The sequence below is a fragment of the Rhinatrema bivittatum genome, chromosome 2 (genome assembly GCF_901001135.1).
Source record: "Rhinatrema bivittatum chromosome 2, aRhiBiv1.1, whole genome shotgun sequence".
Lineage (NCBI taxonomy): Eukaryota > Metazoa > Chordata > Amphibia > Gymnophiona > Rhinatrematidae > Rhinatrema > Rhinatrema bivittatum.
In genome coordinates, this window is record NC_042616.1 from 49,855,806 (window position 1) to 49,875,302 (window position 19,497).

At 47.7% G+C, this 19,497-nt stretch overlaps 1 protein-coding gene across 5 annotated transcripts in view; it reads right to left on the reverse strand.

Annotated features, from left to right (window-relative positions):
• Nucleotides 1-19,207, reverse strand: part of LOC115083922 (oocyte zinc finger protein XlCOF26-like) — a 39,468-nt gene extending 20,261 nt beyond the window's left edge. For 2 of the 5 annotated variants that reach the window (XM_029588022.1, XM_029588023.1), the window contains exons 1-2: nt 18,878-19,199; nt 1,687-1,813 (exon numbers count right to left, since the gene is read on the reverse strand). In XM_029588022.1, coding sequence (XP_029443882.1) covers nt 1,687-1,813; nt 18,878-18,901 — 151 coding nt within the window. In that variant the 5' untranslated portion in view covers nt 18,902-19,199. Of the gene's footprint in view, nt 1-1,686; nt 1,814-18,877 lie in introns of all 5 variants that reach the window. The other 3 variants (XR_003854425.1, XM_029588021.1, XM_029588024.1) reach the window with 3 other exon arrangements.
• Between the last annotated feature and the right edge of the window lie 290 nt (nt 19,208-19,497).

Sequence of the window (19,497 nt, forward strand, 5' to 3'; positions counted from 1 at the left end):
CGTCACACACGAACCCGATGCTCTCCACTTCCTCTTCCGGGCCGCGGGGGGGGCGGGAAGAAGAGACCATGCCGGTGCCGCTGACTCCAGCTGTCCTGCTGCTTTCCGCCCGGGCTGACAGCATTTTAAGCCCGGGCGGAGGAGGACCGGGGAGCAGCTGGGTCAGCGGGGGACTGGAAAGTGTGGCAACACTTGTCTGCGAGCCAGATGCAGCCCTCAAAAGAGCCATATCTGGCTCGCGAGCCATGGGTTCCCGACCCCTGGTCTATGGAATAATCAAAGAACAAATCCTCCCTCTCTCGTTTATGCTTATATTAATTACGGAAATGCTAATATACTTAAACACTTCTATATTATGATTAAAGGAGCCTCATACCAACAAGCTTTGCACCTTGCCTCGCAGCTTTTTGTTGCAAACGTCTCTCTTGCATATTCCCAAGTATAATCATCGGTCCTGGTGACTCACAAACTTGTTTTTTACATTTTTAATTGCATATGAAAAAACATTCAAACAAAAAAGTCCAACTAAGCTGGGAACCAATGTTTGTCCAGTTGCTTTCTCCAGAGACCTTTGCTATTTAGCACATTCCTAAATGACCTGGAGAAAGGAACAAGTGAGATGACCAGATTTGCACGAGACAAAATCGTTCCGAGTCGTTAAAATTGCAGTGGATTCTGATGAACCCTGTGAGACTAGAAGACTGGGCACGTAAGTGGGAAATGCAATTTAATGTAGGCAAATGCAAAGTAATGCATGCGGGGAAAAGTAATCCCAGCTATAGGTACGCAATGCTGGGGATCCATGTTAGGAGCCGCCACGCAAGAAAGACCTTGAAGTCACCGAGGACGATACCTTGAAATCTTTGACTTACTATGCTGTGCTCAAAAAGACAAATAGAATATTAGGAATTATTTGGAAGGGAATAGAGAACAAAACTGAAAATATCATAATGCCTTGGCGTAGATCCACGGTGCGACCACACCTTCAATACTATGCAATTCTGGTTGCCCCTTCTCAAAAAAAAGATGCAGAAAAGGGTGACTAAAATGATAAAGGGGATGGAAAATCTCCCTTATAGATTAGGGCTCTTTAGCTTGGAAAAGAGATAACAGAGAGGACATGATTGAGATTTATAAATTCATGAGTGGTACAGAATGGGTAAATAGGTAAATGGATATTTGCCCTGTCAAATAAAACACTATAACCTGGGGGAAACTCCATGAAACTAGCAACCAGCAGATTTAAAACTAATTGGAGGAAGTATTATTATCACTCAGTGTAAAATCAAGCTATGGAATCAGTTGCTGGAGGACGTGGTCAAGGCAGCTAACATAGTGGGGGGTTCAGATGAGGGCTGGACAAGCTCCTGAAGGAGAAGTCCATAAAACATGGTTAGCCTGGCAGACTTGGGGAAAGCCAGCGCTTATCCCTGGGAGTGAGAAACAATAATAGGGGGATCTGCCCGGAATGGCCACTGTCGGAGACAGGATGCTGGGCTTGATGGACCTAGTTCTGACCCAGCAAGGCACTTCTTATGCTCTTAGAATCAAGTAGAGCAAGGGGCTAAGCTGTTTTGGAGGATAATCTTTCTACAAGACCTCCCAAATCACATCGACAAAGCACTTCTAACAAGAGTGAACAGGGATCCTTATTAAAGTGAAAAATTCCTGAAAGCATATCTTCACCCAGCGACATCAAGGCTTCATAGTTCTCCTTCATCACTTCCTTGTAGAGTTTCTTCTGCCCTTCTTCTAACCCATTCCACTCCTCCTCCGAGAAATAGATGGCAACATCGTCAAATGTCATTGGCATCTGAAAAGGAAAAAAAAAGCAATTAGGTGGAAACAGTAAGCCGTGCCCTTCAGCTTATCAGATTCATGATTAGGTTTTAGCAAATCCTATCAGGGGACACTGAGCAGAGGCGATGTATGGAGCGATAAGTCAGCACCGTGGCAACGGTAATGAGTATTCTGTGCAGAAACTAGATGGCACTTCCAGATGAGTGACCACACGAAGACGTTTCGCTCTATGGGCCCCGATTTTATAACATGCGCGCGCAGCCGCTCGCATGTTATAAAATCCGGGGTCAGCGTGCGCAAGGGGGTGCACACTTGTGCACACCGAGCCCTAGGGGAACCCCGATGGCTTTCCCCGTTCCCTCCGAGGCCGCTCCGAAATCGGAGCGGCCTCGGAGGGAACTTTCCTTCCGCCCCCCCCCTCCACACCTTCCCCTCCCTTCCCCTATCTAACCCGCCCCCCAGCCCTATCTAAATCCCCCCCTACCTTTGTTGTAGTATTTACTCCTGCCTGAGGCAGGCGTAACTTAACCTCTGGCACGGCCGCTGTGCCAGAGGCCTCGGTCCCGCCCCCAGACCAGCGCCACGACCACGACCACGACCACAGCCCCTTCCCGCCCCTTTTTCAAAGCCCCAGGTCATACCCACTGTCTAAAACCTACCCCTATATATGTGTTTATATGTTTATACATTTGCATATTTGTTTCATTTGTATCTATGTAGCCCCTGAAGCAGCTCAATAGAGCGAAACTCGGCCTGAGTCGGGCTTTTTACTACAAAATATTAATAATCTCCTTGGTGTTTACAGATCTTCTTCTTCGTGTGGTCACTACTTGCAATATTGGATCGGTTTCCGGTTTGTTTCTTTGCAAATTCCAGATCAGTGGCAGCTATACACTGCCACACGGAGGGGATCAGGGTTTGAGTCCAGACACACAAAGCCATGCTTCCGATTATTTATGGATGCACAGCTTTCTTAACGCAGTCCCGGTTTCTGCCACAATAAAAGCAGTGTTTTACTTTGCTGTGTTTGTTGGCTCACAGGGACAGTTCCCCTCCGAGTGGGTGGGGCTACACGCAGACCAATCAAATGCCATAGGTTTACCGCCTTCAACAAAAGCCTTCAACGTAGGACAGGAAGGGCAGGCCCAGTGCAATAGAGAGGTTGCAACTGTGCGTCACCTACAGGACTCTGCGGATAGCCCCCCAAAAGTCATATACTAATACAGAGCACTGTAACTTCACCGAGGCTGCTGCTAGCTGAACTGTGTACATTTGTACACCCCCTCCATCACCCACGTGGAGGAAGTGGCTGATACCATAGGAACTTATCCTCACCTCCTGCAAGGTCACGACGAGTCATTCAGAAACAAACAGCATAAGTAGAGGCTGAGGAGTGAACGTTGGCACTCACGCTTTGTGCTCCTTTAATAATACACAAACTGATCTATGAGGAAAATACTGACTGGCTAAACACTGCACTACGACTACATGTCCCCCAGAGAAATCTAAGATCAGCCAATAAAGCTCTACTAACCATTCCCTCTGTAAAGACAGCAAAACTGACGCAAGTAAGAGAGAGAGCACTATCCCTAGCCGGTCCAATATTATGGAACACACTACCACTCGAAATAAGACTAATGAAAGATCTAAAACTCTTTAAAAAAAGCTTAAAAACGTGGCTCTTCAAAAAAGCTTTTCACAATGAGAGTGGAGAGTAAGGAATACTAGCGAATAAGAAAGAGAACTCCAGCACACTGTTAAAAGTCAACAAATAGCAGTTATCCCTCCTTTATTATTTTTTCTCATACCTAAAGATTAATTTAAGAGTACAGTAATCTCATATGGATATCCTACTAGCTAGCACCTACTAGCTAATTTATAATCCTAACCAGACTTATTTATGTGCCTATCTGTAAACCGTTGTGATGGTATACTACTAAACGACGGTATAGAAAAGTTTTTAAATAAATAAATAAATAAATAAATAAATAAATAAATAAAGGGTAAAAAAAAAAAAAGACCACAGGGCATCTGCTACTTGTGCCAAGGGACCACAGAGAGATGTGGTCCCTTTAAATGACTGTAAAGGGCCAGCTAGTGGTGCAGGCACTTCTAAATTCCCTTTTGTTTTCTTCCTTCCCTTCATATGGTACTATGCACATTCTTTTCCTGTATCGAGGTGGCTCAAGTTAATGTTTCTGTTACAAAATTTAAAATCAAACTTGAAAAAAAAGCACAGGCAGCAATGTGAGGCTGGTGATCGGCTGACTCAATGCCGAAATGAAGTTGTAGGAGATTAGTTGTGGCTGGTGGAGGACAGCAGCCCTAGGATGAGTATACTTCATGTATCTCTCGATATCCAACATGTCAGTCTGCATGAGGCTGAGTGTGCGCTCTCCTAGGGGTGACTTGCGTCTTGCCCAGCACGCTAGCGTGGCACGTGCTCTGTTGTGGTGTTTGATATCTAACGCAGGCCCAGCATTTACACACACTGCATGCCTCTTGCTTGGGTCGCTGTCATGCGTACATGTGCACGTGTGCACAGACTGTGAAGTAATTTCAGTTTAGTGCACTGTGCACTTCCTTGTCATCTAAGATTGTGCTTTACTTTTTTTTCTTTTTGTTCCTGCCCCCTGCCAAGTGCAAAGACCACGTAGCTCTGGGAAGAGCAAGACTGATGGATGCACGTCTGCACAATATGTTTATTTTTTTATAGTCCACTTTCTCTAAGGTTTACCCTGGAGGGGAGAGCTGCAATGCACATGCACTTAGGGTTGCCAATTCTGACATCCGAAGCCCTATCCCCTTTCTGGTCCTGGGCCTGAGTCAGAGCACTGTGGGTTTGCCTGGGTCAAACAGAAGTGACAGTGGTGACATTTCATTTACTCTCTCCCGTGCTTCTCCCCCAGCTCCCTTCGCATTTCTCTCTTCCCTCTGCTTTCTTCTCTCCCCCACTTCCTTGTTTAATCTTGCAACAGAGCGGGCTTCCTTAGTAAACTAATTGGGCTAGGAACTCTCCATCTCTCAGGGACTAGACAGAACTATTAGTGTTTATTCATTTTAATTTTCAACTACAGGTTCAGTCTTCAAACCCTGCTTCAGTTCAAGCCTCCGGCTTCCACCTGAATACGCCACCTGTTGCTTAACGTGGCAGGAACATTTCTAGCAGGGCAGGTAAAAAGGACCACTTCTAAGCACCATGCAAGCTCCTTGCAAAAACCAGGTACCCTTCCTTTCAAACAAAGATCCTACCAGGCTATTCACATTCAAGACACCATAGCCATGCCCCTAGGTCAGGGGTGGGCAATTCCAGTCCTCGAAGGCCATAAACACCAGTTTCAGGCTATCCCTAATGAATATGCATGACATGCAACTGCATTCAACTGAGGCAGTGTGCAAGCAACTCTCTTCTCATGCACCAGTTTACGACCCTGGAGAACCGAAAGTGCCTGCCCCCGAGATCTGATGCAAAAGCCTTTTCTAAGCCACATCAGGGTGCAGGCTCTCTGAGTCAGCATGTTTTCCTGCTCGCTGGGGACTTGCTTGATTTTATGATTCAAGAAAGCTAACCTTGCCCAAGTTATGCAGTAGGGCACAAGCAGTCCCTCACAGATTTTTAAAAAAAAAATAAATAAAATCCAATTAGACAAAAAAAAAAAAAAAAAAACCAACAACAAATGGCACACAAAGCAAAAACAGAAAATAAATAAAAATACCCAAACAGTTAATGGAATCCATATTACAATTGCACAGTGATAAAGTAGTGGCTTTCTGAAATCTGCTTGGTTAATAGCAGTTTATGGACTTCTCCTCCATGAACCTTTTATAAATCCAGCTGCACTAACCGCCTTAAACAATTAGGAGCTCCTTTCTTCCCTTCTTCCTAGCTACAGCATGAGCTTTGCAGTGCAGTAATCAATGAAAAGCATGCCAGGCACGGATAGTCAGGCCGAACCAATAAATCTGCGCGGAAAACGGGCGCCCAGCCACCTCTCCCGGGTGCGCGAACAAATATTTAAATGAGGGGCTCGTGCTACAAAGGAAGCGCTAGGGACAAATGGGCGCCCAGGAGAGGTGGCTGTCAGCGGGTTAGGAAAACGGACGCTCGCTAATTGAACGCCCCTTTTCCTACTAACCTGACCGCCGGCACACTTTTGGTTTTTTGTTTAAACACTATCCTCCTTTTTGTTCCTCCGGCTTAATATCGGAGGAAGTACAGAAAAGCAGTATTTCTGCTTTTCTGTACACTTTTTGGGCTGCTCAGAAATTAGGCGTTCATTTCTGAGGGTAAAAAACGTGGGCGTCGGGCGCACACTAATTTTTTTTTTGAATCAGGGGAGAATAGCTAATAGCCTCACTGACATGCATTTATATGTGACGAGCGCTATTAGCTGCACAGGGGGGTTGGACGCGCGTTTTGGATGCGCTAATCCCCTTATAGCATAAGGGGTTGTGGACGCGCGTCCAGCCACGGGTTAAACAGGGCGCTCGGCTGAGCGCCCTGTATTGCATCGACCTGTCTGTGCAGCACACACATTGCATACAGCAACTCCTCTTCTTCCGCCTGAGCTTCCTCCCGCGAGTCCTTCCGGCCTCTGTCCCGTGCTGAGGGAGTCAGGGAGAGCCATGCACTGAGCACTGGATGTGACTGGGCTTGGGAGCAACAGCAAAGGCGGGGAAGCTTTGGCAAGCTCAGCAAGCAGCCAAGGTAACTAACCGAGAGCCTGGTGTAAATGCAGAGCGCGCACTTTGACACGCAGTTCTGTGCAAGCTTTTTCTCGCACAAGCTTTACCCCAGATGCAGCAAGAGGTTTTGTGGACAAAAGCAGCGCGCGTAGACCTGTACGCACTGCTTAGCGCCCTCGCATGGAAAGCCCATGTAAATGAAGGTATTACCCTGTTTCCCCGAAAATAAGACATCCCCCGAAAATAAAACCTAGTAGAGGTTTTGCTGAATTGCTAAATATAAGACCTCCCCCGAAAGTAAGACCTAGCAAAGTTTTTATTTGGGCGCATGCCCGTCGCACAGAACACCAGAGCATGCAGCTGTGATTTTTTTACCCTGCAGGATTCACAGTTAGTTGTCATCCCAAACCAGCATAACCAGACAACTATTCAGAATATGATAAATGTTCATTTTTTTGTTCAACAATATATGTGAATTCTTCTTCATGGAAAAACAAGACATCCCCTGAAAATAAGGCCTAGTGCATCTTTGGCAGCAAAAATTAATATAAGACACTGTCTTATTTTCGGGGAAACACGGTAGCTATTACCAACCTCCCCCCCCCCAAAAAAAATTGCAGAGAGGTACGTTGGTTTGACTCGTATTTTATAAGCCCCGTATATTTTACTCCTGACCTGACGTGCAATAACATTTTCAGCGCTACTAGTTTTAGTCTATGGGCAGAAGGAAGGGTTCCGGTGCCGGGACCTGCAGTTGGGATTTTATGCACAGAAAATATTTTTTATGCATAAATCGTTGTTGCTCTATGCACAAAGCCTTATTCCCAATGCATTAACATGCCCTTAACTTACTGCACTGGGAGTTTAAAAAAAAAAATTAGCCTTATCTTAGATTTTAACATAGCCCCCGGGTCAGAAAAGAACGTAAGAGTGAGTGCGTGTGTGTGAGAGAGAATGTTTTCCAACCTTTCCAAGCCCAACAATCGGGCCGATACAGAAAAACCCGCGGGAGAGCCGGCGAGTGCCCGCTCTCCCAGCGCGCGCCCAGGCCTCTCTCCTGAGCGTGCGATTCAGAAAGAAAAAATATGCAAATGAGGGCCCGCGGTAAAAGGAGACGCTAGGGACACTAGCGCGTCCCTAGCGCCTCCTTTTTGACAGAAGCGGCGGCTGTCAGCGGGTTTGACAGCCAACGCTCAATTTTACCGGCGTCGGTTCTCGAACCCGTTGACAGCCACGGGTTCGGAAAACTGACGCCAGCAAAATTGAGCGTCCTTCTTCCAACCCGCGGGCCGCGAGCAGATTTTAGTTTGGTTTTTTTGGGGGGGCCTCCAACTTAATATCGCTATGATATTAAGTTGGAGGGTGTACAGAAAAGCAGTTTTTTCTGCTTTTCTGTGCACTTTCCCGGTGCTGGCCGAAATTAACTCCTGCCTTTGGCGGGCGTTAATTTCTGAAAGTAAAATGTGCGGCTCGGCTGCACATTTTGCTTTCTGTATCGCGCGGGAATGACTAATAGGCCCATCAACATGCATTTGCATGTTGCGGGCGCTATTAGTTTTGGGGGAAACGCGGTTCCAACCGGGGGCTAACAGTGCGCGCGGCCTGAGCGCACTTTACTGCATCGGCCCGAATGTTATGTGGTGCACTGCCCTCCATGCGGCAGGCAGAGCAGACATGGAGGGGACTCACATGCTCAACTGAAACAAAGGGAGGATGGAGGGCAGAGACCAGACGTGAGCTCGTCCAAACGGGTCAGTTTCCTCTACATATAAGTGCAGGAGAAGGGAAGGGAGAAGGTGCAATGCGGGCAGCCAGCTCTAAAGCTGATGTAATTAGCCCAGCGTTAAAACTGCCTGAGGATTTCTCAGAGACCTGGCTTTTGAGGAGACCCAAGAAGGATCTTATCACTACAGGCTGCAATTCACATAGAAACATGATGGCAGAAAAAGGCCATACAGTCTGTCTAGTCTGCCCAGGGAGAGGAGTGGGAGGAACTGCCAGAAAAGATTAGGCATTTGCATGTAAATAATCACTTTCATTAATGTGAGTTTGTTCACATCTTTTTAGTTGTCTGGGGATTTCATAGGTGTGTGGGGGATGTTTGGGAGGGGGGACAGGCAACAGGAACTTCTGTCACCCATAAGCTGAAATCTGTGAATGAGGACCTACAATAAAAGGGCAGGAGGGGGAGGGAGGGAGATGGTTTAAACCAAAACAGTAGTTTGCACTTACACAATTGGTTTTCTAGAGACAAGGTTCAATTAGGTCTTACCTGCTAATTGGCTTTTCCCAGGGTCCTGACAGACCAGTAGCCTGTGGGATTCTCCCTCCCACCAGCAGATGGGGACAGAGTGCAAAAGCTTCCTCTTTGACGTCACTACCATAAAGGCTGGCTCAGCAGAGGGGAAGTGGGTAGTCTTTTATCAAAGTGTGGCTTGCTGCTTATATTCTTATATCCCCCTTTTCTATATTTATTTAAGGAGACTTATCAGCTCGTTACCTGGCCTGCTCCTTTGTCTGTCTTGTCCTCCCCAGGGTGGCATGTTCCCTGGTATTATAGGATGCTGGTTCCCTACCTTATGCAGAAAGGGATCCATGACGCATCACAAAACAAAAGAAAATAGTAAATGGAGAACAGCCTGCCTTCGCATTCAGCTGTGCTCCCTTGTTCATTATGTTTTAACTTACTTATCAAACTCTGTTCCTTTATTCACATGCCTGTTTATTCTTTCCTTATGTAGTCAGACATAGTATCTGCTACAAAGGCTGCCGCCGATTCCACCAGGGCCGGCCCCGCCCTATCCTGCGAGGGTCCTGCATCTTCGGGACCCTGGATCTCTTGTTGAGAGCAGATTAGAAGGGCCCTGGCTACATAACCTCCACAAATAGCTGACTGGAGGGCCAGGGATGAAAGCTCAAAACCTTTCTTTACTAACGTTTCCACTTTCCTGACCTGAGGGTCTTTCAGGGCTGTTCCACTCTCGACTGGTAAAGTAGTTTTCTTTGCTATTGCTGAGATCGCCGCCTCGACTCTTGTCCTTATCCTGCTGTTCTATCAGATACAGCCCCTGCGTAGCTCTACGGCTTCTAAACTCAGACCCCAGGATTTCCCACTCCGCATACAGCATATCTTGGATTGCTGAATGGATGAGAAAGGCTTTGCAAGGTTTCTTAATCCCTGTCAGAATGGGATTTCCCTTCATTCTAGCCTTGGGCATTTCCTCTTTCAGACTTAGGACCTGGGAGACTTTTGTAATTTCGGCCCCAGCTCATCTGCCCTAAGCAAATGCACAGCCGAGTCCCTAGCCTCCGGCTCTTCCTCACCGAAAGCCTCTTCCTGGGATCAGCCCTCCTCCTCCTCCTCAACCCCACCCCACTTCGGGATCCCAATCTTCCCAGCCTGAAAGTGGCTTGGGCTTTTTCCCCTGAAGAAGGAGCCTTACTCTGCTTATCTTTCATCTGGAGACGGGTTTGCTGCACAGCCAAGATGAAGTCCGAGGAAAGCTCAGACTCCTCCTTCCCCGGGGGCTCTGGTCACTGACGCTGCTTGCCTGGGGCTGCCCCACCCTCCGAAGCTGCGGAGGAATATCTTAACCACCCTGAAACTTGTTCCAGAGGCAGAGGAAAGGGCGCGCTCCCCGGCGCGCACTGTTCAAGTGGCTCAGCCCTGCCCCCTTCCTCCGGCTTTTCCCATCACAGCTGTGGCAGAAAGAGCCAGTGACGCTAGGGACCCGCCGGGTCCCACACCTGGCCGGGCCTGCTTGCTTCTCCGCCTTTTTTCGTTTTTTATTCAGGCGATTTTCATCGGGAAACCAGGAGACCAAACAACTGGTTGCCCTGGGGAGGGAAGATCAGACCTAAGGAGACTGTCGCCCCACGGGGTCCCCACCCTAGCCCAGGCTCCTAGGGAACGCCATCTTAGAGAAGGTAATTTCCCTACGGCCCTTCTTACACTGCTGGACCAGTGATGTCTGTGCTCCGTCCCATCTGCTGGAGGCAGAGACTACCGATTACCCCTCTGCTGGGCCAGCCTTTATGGTAGTGACGTCAGAGAAGAAGCTTTCGCACTCTGCCCCCATCTGCTGGTGGGAAGGAGAATTCCAGAGATGACTGCTCTGGCCGGATGAAGAGGAAGAGTATCTTAAACTCTTATTTAGAACTAGCTGAGGAAACAGAATACTGGGCTTTATTGGACCCTTGCATCAGTTCTTTTTTTTTTTTTTTAATTTATAAGATTTTTTATTGAAACGAAAGAACAGGTTTAACATACCAGACATAATAGCAGCAGAACAATAAAACACAAGCCAATAAAGCCACATAGACAAGTATAAACTGTCAAACATTAGAATAATCAGCAGGCTGCATAGTAAAGGTAGAGAACCTGATATAATATCAATGCAGTAGTTTAAGATACCAAACCCCCCCCCCCCCCCCCGAGCTTCAATGGTGAGTAGATGAGGAAAAAGCAGGGAGTATCACATCCCAAAGGTCAGATGCAAATATTTAAACAAAAGGTAAGGGAAAAAAAAGAGAGGTCACTACGAACCTGGAAAGTCAAGGGTTATGGACGAGTGCCACCTGTAATAGGGGCGCCATAGCATATCAAAACGGGAAACCTTTTTGTGCTTAAATGCTGTGATTTTTGATAATAAAAAAATGTGATGCACCCTGTGTTGCACGTCTGCTTTTGTGGGGATACTGGGGGATTTCCACAAACGAGCGATTTCACAACGGCAAGCAGTGAAAACAAATTGAGCCAGTCTATTTTGATCCGCAGATAGCTCTATTATTTTAGCACCCAATAACGCCTGCGCAGCCATGGGCATTGGCATCCCTGGCAGGAAAGCATACATCCAGTGGAATATTTCACACCAGAGCCTCTGCAATTTAGGACAATCCCACCACATATGATAGTAACTACCCACAAGCGAACATAACCGCCAGCACTGATCTGGGTAAAGAGGTGTAAACTTATGTAATTGTACAGGAGTCATATACCACCTATATAGTACTTTGTAAGAATTTTCAATAAGCGAGGCTGCTATGTAGCCTTGACCCATGGTTTGAAAGAGAGTTTTCCAAATACGAGGGGTCCAGGACACCTGCAGGTCCTGTTCCCACAATAATTGGAACTTATAATTAGGTAGTGACTGGGGTAATAGCATTTGGTAGATCTGAGACATAGCCTTCACACAAGTATTCGCCTTCTCACATAATTTTTCAAAGGCAGGTTGCTCGGAGTTAAGATGCACCGCCAACATATTAGTCTTCGCAAAATGGGTCAATTGAAAATAGGGGTATATGGCGGAGTCAGGTAGGGAATAAACCCGTTGTAAATCAGAAAAAGGACGCATGGAAGTGGAACCCCAAATGTGCCCCCAATTATGAATACCCCGTCTCCTCCAAATGAGAAAGACGGAACTCTCAAAACCTGGGGAAAAAGCCCTGTTGACATATAAATTGGTACTAGAGTGGTATTCCCTGTTACCCACCAGAGTGGAGCGATACCTATGCCACAGGTGTAGTAACATTTGAGTAGTGGGGGGAAGCACCACAGCCGGGTCGATTAACCAAGTAGACTTGGGCTGCCAGAGAAGGCTGTGGAGAGGGATAGATCCTAACAATGTCTGTGCAAAGAGGACCCACGATTTGGGACGTCGAGTCATGTGCAAGTCCACTAATTTTTTAAACTGAGCAGCCCGAAAATAGCGGGAAAGATCTGGCACTCCAAGCCCCCCATTCGATTTTGAGCGCATGAGCACCTCCCTGGCAACCCGTGGTCTTCTGCCCGCCCAGATAAAGGACATGCAACTCTTTTGCCACTGCCGAAGCAGTGAGGGGGGGACCAGAACTGGAAGAGTCTGAAAGAAATACAGGAGTTTTGGCAAAATATTCATTTTGAAAACCGCCATCCTGCCCAGCCGTGAGATGTGGTATCTGCTCCATTCTTCCAGATCCTTATCTATTTTTTTCCATAAATTTGCATAGTTTATGACCAGTAGGTTCTGAGTAGTACTCAACTGAATCCCCAAGTATTTGATTTGGGACGCAGCCCACTTAAAGGGAAACAATTCCTGCAAACGGCTGGCCAACCTGGGCGAGATGTTAAGGTTAAGAATCTCAGATTTGTCCCAGTTAACCCTAAATCCGGAGACACCACTGAAAAGATCCATTTCGCTCATAAGCCCTTCTAAGGAATTCTCAGGATCAGTGAGGGTTAATAAGATGTCATCAGCATAAAGGGATATTTTTATAGAGGTAACACCAAACTCGACACCGGTGATACCGGAGTTGCGGCGTATATTAATGGCAAAGGGTTCAAGAAAAAGGGCAAAGAGTAAAGGGGACAAGGGGCAACCCTGCCTAGTCCCTCTTTGGACATGGAAAGGTGAGGAATAGCCCCCATTGACCTTTAAACAGGCTTTAGGAGAAGCATACAGTTGGCACAGCCAGGTCAGAAAAAAAGCACCAAATCCCATGCCCTCCATAGTTTGAAAAAGAAAAGGCCAATGCACCATATCGAACGCCTTCTCAGCGTCGATGGATAAGGCTAAAGCTGGGGTATGCTGTTTCTGGGCTGCCCAGATAGCGTCAAGGATTCGATGGACATTGTCCGCAGTGGTTCTACCTGGAATAAACCCCGCCTGATCAACATGTACCAGTTGAGCAATAAAGCAATTCAGACGATTGGCTAAGATCTTAGCTAGTAGCTTAACATCTACATTTAGGAGAGAGATCGGTCTGTACGAGCCACAAGCAGTGGGGTCTCGCCCGGGCTTCGCCAGTAGCGTAATCCCCGCAGTATTAGCTAGAGCGGATAAAGGAGCCCCTATCCGTAGGGAGTTAAAAAACCTTACGAGAAGGGGCGACAATGCCGTAGCAAATTTCTTGTAAAACCTCGGGGTATAGCCATCGAGCCCTGGAGATTTTCCCAGCTTAAGAGAGTTGATGGCCTCCTCCAGTTCTAAGGCTGTAATATCCTTATCTAAAAACTGCCGTTGTGCAGACGTTAAGGTAGGAAGTGGAGTTTGGGCAAGATAGGCTGCTATGGTTCCCTCCTGTATAGTAGGATCACAACTGTACAATTGAGAGTAAAACTGTTGGAAACGCTGCCTGATGGAGGAGTCATCTGTAAGAATCTGCCCCTTATGATCTTTAATTTTAGAAATAAAGGCTTGGGACTGTTTCCGTTTGAGAGTTTGGGCTAAGTATCGACCAGCTTTGTTGCCGCCTTCAAAAAATTGTTGTTTGGCAAGCTCTAGCTGGTGAGCAATTTTTGCGGAATCCAGGGTCATTATTTTGTCTCTGAGCTCCTTAATAGAACCCTTCAAGGAGGAAGAGACCGAACCTCGCATATGCGTTTGCTCCAGCTTCTGTAAAGCGGTCAGCAAGGTTTGGCGCTCTCCCCCCTTCTGTTTCTTAACATAAGTTGCACGAGCAATCAAGGAACCCCTAAGAACACATTTCAGACATTCCCATAACGTCCCCGGGTTAACGTCTCCTACGTCATTGAATCGGATGTACTCCTGTATTTCTGTCACCAATTGCTTGTTAAACGCGCTATCTTCCAAAAGAGAGTCATTAAGGCGCCAATATTTACGGCCAGGGGCATGTTGATGCAAGCGCAACCTAAACCAGACAGGAGCATGGTCAGACCACACAATAGGTTCAATATCCACCTCCCGCACAGCCGTGATTCTTGTTTTATCAAGCAAAAACATATCTATACGAGAATAGGTATCGTGTGGGGTGGAATAATAAGAATAACAGCGGGAAGAAGGGAAGCGTGTACGCCAGACATCTACCCCCGCAATCAGGTTAAGAATATGCTTTAGAGCCTTTCGAGACCGGATGGAGTCGGAACTGTTCCCAGTAGAATTGTCTAAATGCGGGTTAAGTGTTAAATTAAAATCGCCCCCTAAAATAACACTACCCTCCGCTTTTTCCTCCAAAACTGAGTATAGCAGGTTATAAAATTCTGCTTTGTGAGAATTAGGGCTGTAAATCGAACAAAGGGCAAAAGCTTCCCCCCCAAGGAGCACATTAAGCAGGAGATAGCGACCTCGTGGATCAGGATAAGAGCCTTTGAGCTCAAAAGGTACAGTGTTGCGTATAAGTATTCCCACCCCGGCATATTTCGAAGCGGGCGTTGCCGCTGCCCAATATTGGTGAGAGAAAGTAGTAGAACGTAAAAGACCCTCATAGCGCTGTCTAAGATGGGTTTCTTGCAGGAAAACCACATCAGCAGACAACCGCCCCATCTCCTGGAACAAAAGCCGACGCTTGCGCCCCGTGTTTAAACCTTTCACATTAAGGGAGGTAAAGGTTACAGTAGACATGGATAGTGAAACCAGCCTCCCAGCAAAGCTCAGTATCCCCTCCAAACGCTAGCCCCCCAAAGGCAAAAATAAACCCAACCCTTCCAGACCAGTGAGGGAACCCCAGGTAGATCTACCCCCTCTGCCCATCCTAATAGCAAGACACATCCATTTGAAGCAAACCACCCCACCCCCCTCCCCCTCCATCCCCAAAGGTACCCAGGAAGGAAAATCTCGTTCCTGGAAAGAATGGGAGAAAATCACCATACCGGGAAAGGAATCCTCCCTTCCCCAGAGCCTGAAGAGAAGTGATAAACAGTAGCTAACAGAACATAAACTGAGATTACCCACGAAACAACAGAACCAGTCAACCCGAGGAGCAAACCCTGCAGTAATGCAAGAAACTAGATTAGCACTGAAACAGCACTATCCAGTGAGTCAGGCAGGTGTATCTGAATGCAGGTCTCCACTGATGTTTCTGCGCAACCTACGGCCTCCTTTAGCGACCCTTTGCCAACGAGGGGCGGCAGGCTTGGGGGTCGTGGCAACAGCGGTTTTTAAGCCTGGAAGGTCCACCGACAGTCCTGCCTCTTTCAAGGTCTGTACCGCTGCATCCAAAGTGCGTACTTTAAAGGAATGGCCTTCAACTTGGAACCATAAGCTGAAAGGAAACAGCCACCGGTAGCGAATGGATGCCGCTGATAAGGCGGAAGTGATGGGCCGAAACGCAAATCGCTTCCTTAAGGTGCTAGATGCCAGGTCAGCGTAGACAGAGATCTCATGGCCGTTCCAGGTCCAGGTGCGGTGCTTCCTGGCTGCAGTAACAATTTGTTCTTTATAAGTAAAGGAGTGAAAACAAACAACGACATCCCGTGGCCGGTTACCAGTCCGGGGGCCCAAAGTCCGGTGAGCTCGTTCAATCCGGGGGTCAGTGATAGCAGATCCTCCGGCGCCTCCTGCATCTCCAGCGTCTCCGGCGTCCCCAAGGATCAGAGAACAGATCTGCTGTATGACCCGTGGGCAGTCTGAATATTCGGCTGTGTCAGGAATTCCCTTGAAGCGCAAATTGCACCTCCGGGACCTGTTTTCCAGGTCCTCCAATTTATCCTCTAGTTCCCCCTGTGAGGTTTGAAGTGCCACCACCTCCTTATGCTGGTGAGTCCAGCGCTCCTCGTGATCATCCAACCGAGAATCCGCCTCATCCAGCCTGCGGCAGAGATCAGCGTGGTCCTCTCTCATTTCTTGCAGGGTAACAGCAATTTCTTTCTTGAAGGACTTAATGTCCTGCCTGATTTCCAGGAACCAGGAGCGCATTTCTGAGCGAGATGGCAACGACGAGTCAAGGGATTCTGAGGGGCCTTCATCACCCCCGGAGCCCTCCGAGTCACGTGCGGCCGCCATTTTGGGATCCTGCAGGGCCAGTGCTTCACCCCCTTTAATGTAGGAGAACTGCTGAAAATCAATTGTTTTTTTGCGTGCCGTCATGTGCCCGCCGACTTCCGCTGCCAGAATCGGGGTAAGGCGCTCAAATTCGCGTGGGTAATCGCGGCAAAAAAGGGCGAAATCGCTCCGGGGAATGGGAGCTCCGCTACGAGGCAGCCGGCATGGGAAGTGACGTCACTTCCTTCCCTTTGTATCAGTTCTTATGAAGACGTCATGGCCACCAACACCAGCCAGCGTTTCGGCAAACTCCTACATCAGGGGGTATTAAGAGTGAATACAGTCTCAATCCGGGCCTCTCACATGCTTTCTATGTTCATATATATGGCTGTTTAAACTCACAGGTTTCTAACTGCATTGACAATCTAATATAAAAAACATTGCACTTTGGAACTTTTTTGTATGAAGAGTGAATGATTCAGAGGACCGGGTGGTCCATATTAGGCCTGTATGGCCACGTTATGACAAAGTATCCCAGTTTTCTGACACCCACTTCTACATCTTAGTAACAGCTTGTGCCCAAATACAGATGTGTTATTTCTATTCCTTGTTTGCTATGTTTTGACTATTTTTTATTTACCCTGGAATACTATATTTGGCTCTTTTTGGTTGTGTCTTTAGCAGAAAAAAAACTGTAAAAAAAATTATTCATCTGAATTTTTCCATTCCCTCCCTCCCTCTGTCACTGTGGTCTCACACTACCCATCCCCTCATGTAGAATTGATGTATGGGAGCCTCACAGCATGTTAATTGGCTGGCAGCAGCAAGGGCCACACTGACCAGGAGAACCATTCAGGGGAATGAAGTCCTGCTTTTGGTCAGCTCCTGGGGAGAGAAAGCAGCATCAGGGTCAAAGGTTATGGGTGGTGAGCTGCAGTATGAAAGGGACTCGGGGAAGAGGGCAATAGCAGAGGAGGGTTAAACAAAGAGGCATCAGCTCACATAGGTGGCACGGAGGTCTGCACGGGGCAGGGGGAAACTCAGGCACTCAGAGATCCACAGCTTTCCTCTCTCACACATGCACAAGCCTGTGTGTGTTTTCTCTGTAACGGGCACACGCACGCACACACACACACACACTCTATCTTCTGCCTTCCATGGATGACCCCTGCACTCTCCCATTTATCCTGACCCTAGCATGCACCCCCTTCCAAGGCACAGGCACACAGAGCTAGTAGTGCGAGAAGTCATTCAGCAGAGAACAACCCCTCCTCCCCCAGGCAGCATGCAGGGAACAGGAGGGAAGGGGGTCAGATTTCCCAGGTATAAAGAACTAGGGTAAACTATATTAACTTTAGGTGTGACATTTCTGCATTGCGGGAGGTGGGATGGGTAAACATTCATGGAGCGGCAGTTACTACCCTTATCAGAAGACGCGGGGGGAGGTTTATGTGCACAGAGCAGCAGTTATTACCCTTAATAGAAGGCATGGGGGTTATCTGCACAGAGCAGCAGTTACTACTGTGTGCAACTTGCTGGGCAGACGTGGGGGCCGATGTAATACAGCACGCTCAGCCGGGCACACCGTTCAACCCGCAGTTAGACGCGGGTTGTGTAGGCGCTTCCTAATCCCCTTACGCTATAAGGGGATTAGCGACTCCACAACGCCAATACTGCTTTTCTGTACATCCTCTGACTTAATATTGTGGCCATATTAAGTCGGAGGAACGAAAGATTTAAAAAAAAATAAAAAAATTTGTTTTTGAAGTGCTGGCGGTCAGGTTCAGGAGACGGACGCTAAGTTAACCAGCATCTGTCTTCCGAACCCGTGGCCGTGCGCCGATTAAGAAAACAGACGCCGAGAAATTCAGCGCCCGTTTTCTAAACCGGCGGACAGCCAACTGCTTGCGGGTGCCAGATGTCAAGGAGGCGCTAGGGGCGCTTGAGTGGCCCTAGCGCCCCCTTTACAGCGTGACCCCTGATTAAAATATCGCATGGCGCCCCCCCAGGAGAGGTGCCTGGAGGTGCGTTTTGCATCAGCCCCTTGGTCCTTATCTGCTGTCACTCATAAAATTGAGGCCTTGATTATTGATGGACATACTCACAACCTGATGGGGGGCAGGGGGAGGGGAGGAGGTGTTTGAACTGAGGAAAAGAAAGCTCTTCTTTGCTCTGTCTGCTCCAGGCTTACTCCTCTCCTGTTTCTTGCATGTTGCCTGGGAGGGAAAGGGCTGGGGCAGGTAATAGAGAACTTTTCTCTGCTGCCTGAGATTAAGGGCACTGGAAGACGAGGGGCCGGCAAATCCCCAAGCCCTCATATGATGTGCCTCCTGCTAAAGCCAGAGGTATAAGCAGCCCTGGTCATGATGCAAAAGTGGGGAGAGAGGGGGGTGGGTGTCCTAGGCATCTGGAACGGATTTTTAAAAATCCTCTGGTTTTTACCAACACAATTATTTTTCTGTAGCTCCCTACGTTCAAATCTTGTTCAAACTTGTCTGAGGATAACATAGAGGTCTATTCTGTGTCAGTCCATGAGGGATTTTGTCACGCACGTGCTGCAGTCTTTGGACAAGGAATCATAATGCAGGACAAAGAGAGTAGCCTAGCAAACTAGTAAGTGGGAATAAGGAAACAACTTCAGCTTCTATCCCCCCTCCCGCTCGCCCTACAAGTCTCTTCCTGCAAACTCCTACCTGAACAGAAGCCCCTGCAAGCATTTCCTGCTCTGCTTTCCCCGGGATTTATCAGAGGATTGCAGACCGAGCTCCTGGCGCTGGATCCTGAGCTGGAACTTCAGAAATCCTAAGGACAGAGCTCTATCCTTCTCCTCATGGCTCTTCAGAATGGGGTATGCACTGCATTACTGGGACTTGGAGTCCTTCCTGGAGAGCGTTTCCTCCCCCGGACTCTGCACGGGCTCGAAACTACAACTCCCAGCAGCAACAAGAACACCCCGTTAAAACTTTTGAACAATAAAACAGAGTGCCAGGAACTGGTCTTCGGAGACGGCTACAATTATTCTCAATCTGCAATTTTTAATGTACCTAAAAAAAAAAAAAAAAAAAATTAAAAGGAAAAAAAATAATGTTACAAAGTTCCAGCAATAGCCTAAAGGCTTACATTTGTTATTTGTTGCGGTACCAGATGGCCCCACGTCAAGGACAAGCTGAGATAGTAGTAATCAGAGCTCCAAATGCTGAAAGAAAACACTATCAATACGTTTACTTGTGTTGCCTTTGCCTGCAGTCAAGCTCTCTCTTGCTTTATAGCTCTTTGTTCTCTGCCTCAGCTTGTGGCTTTCTTTCCTCACTAT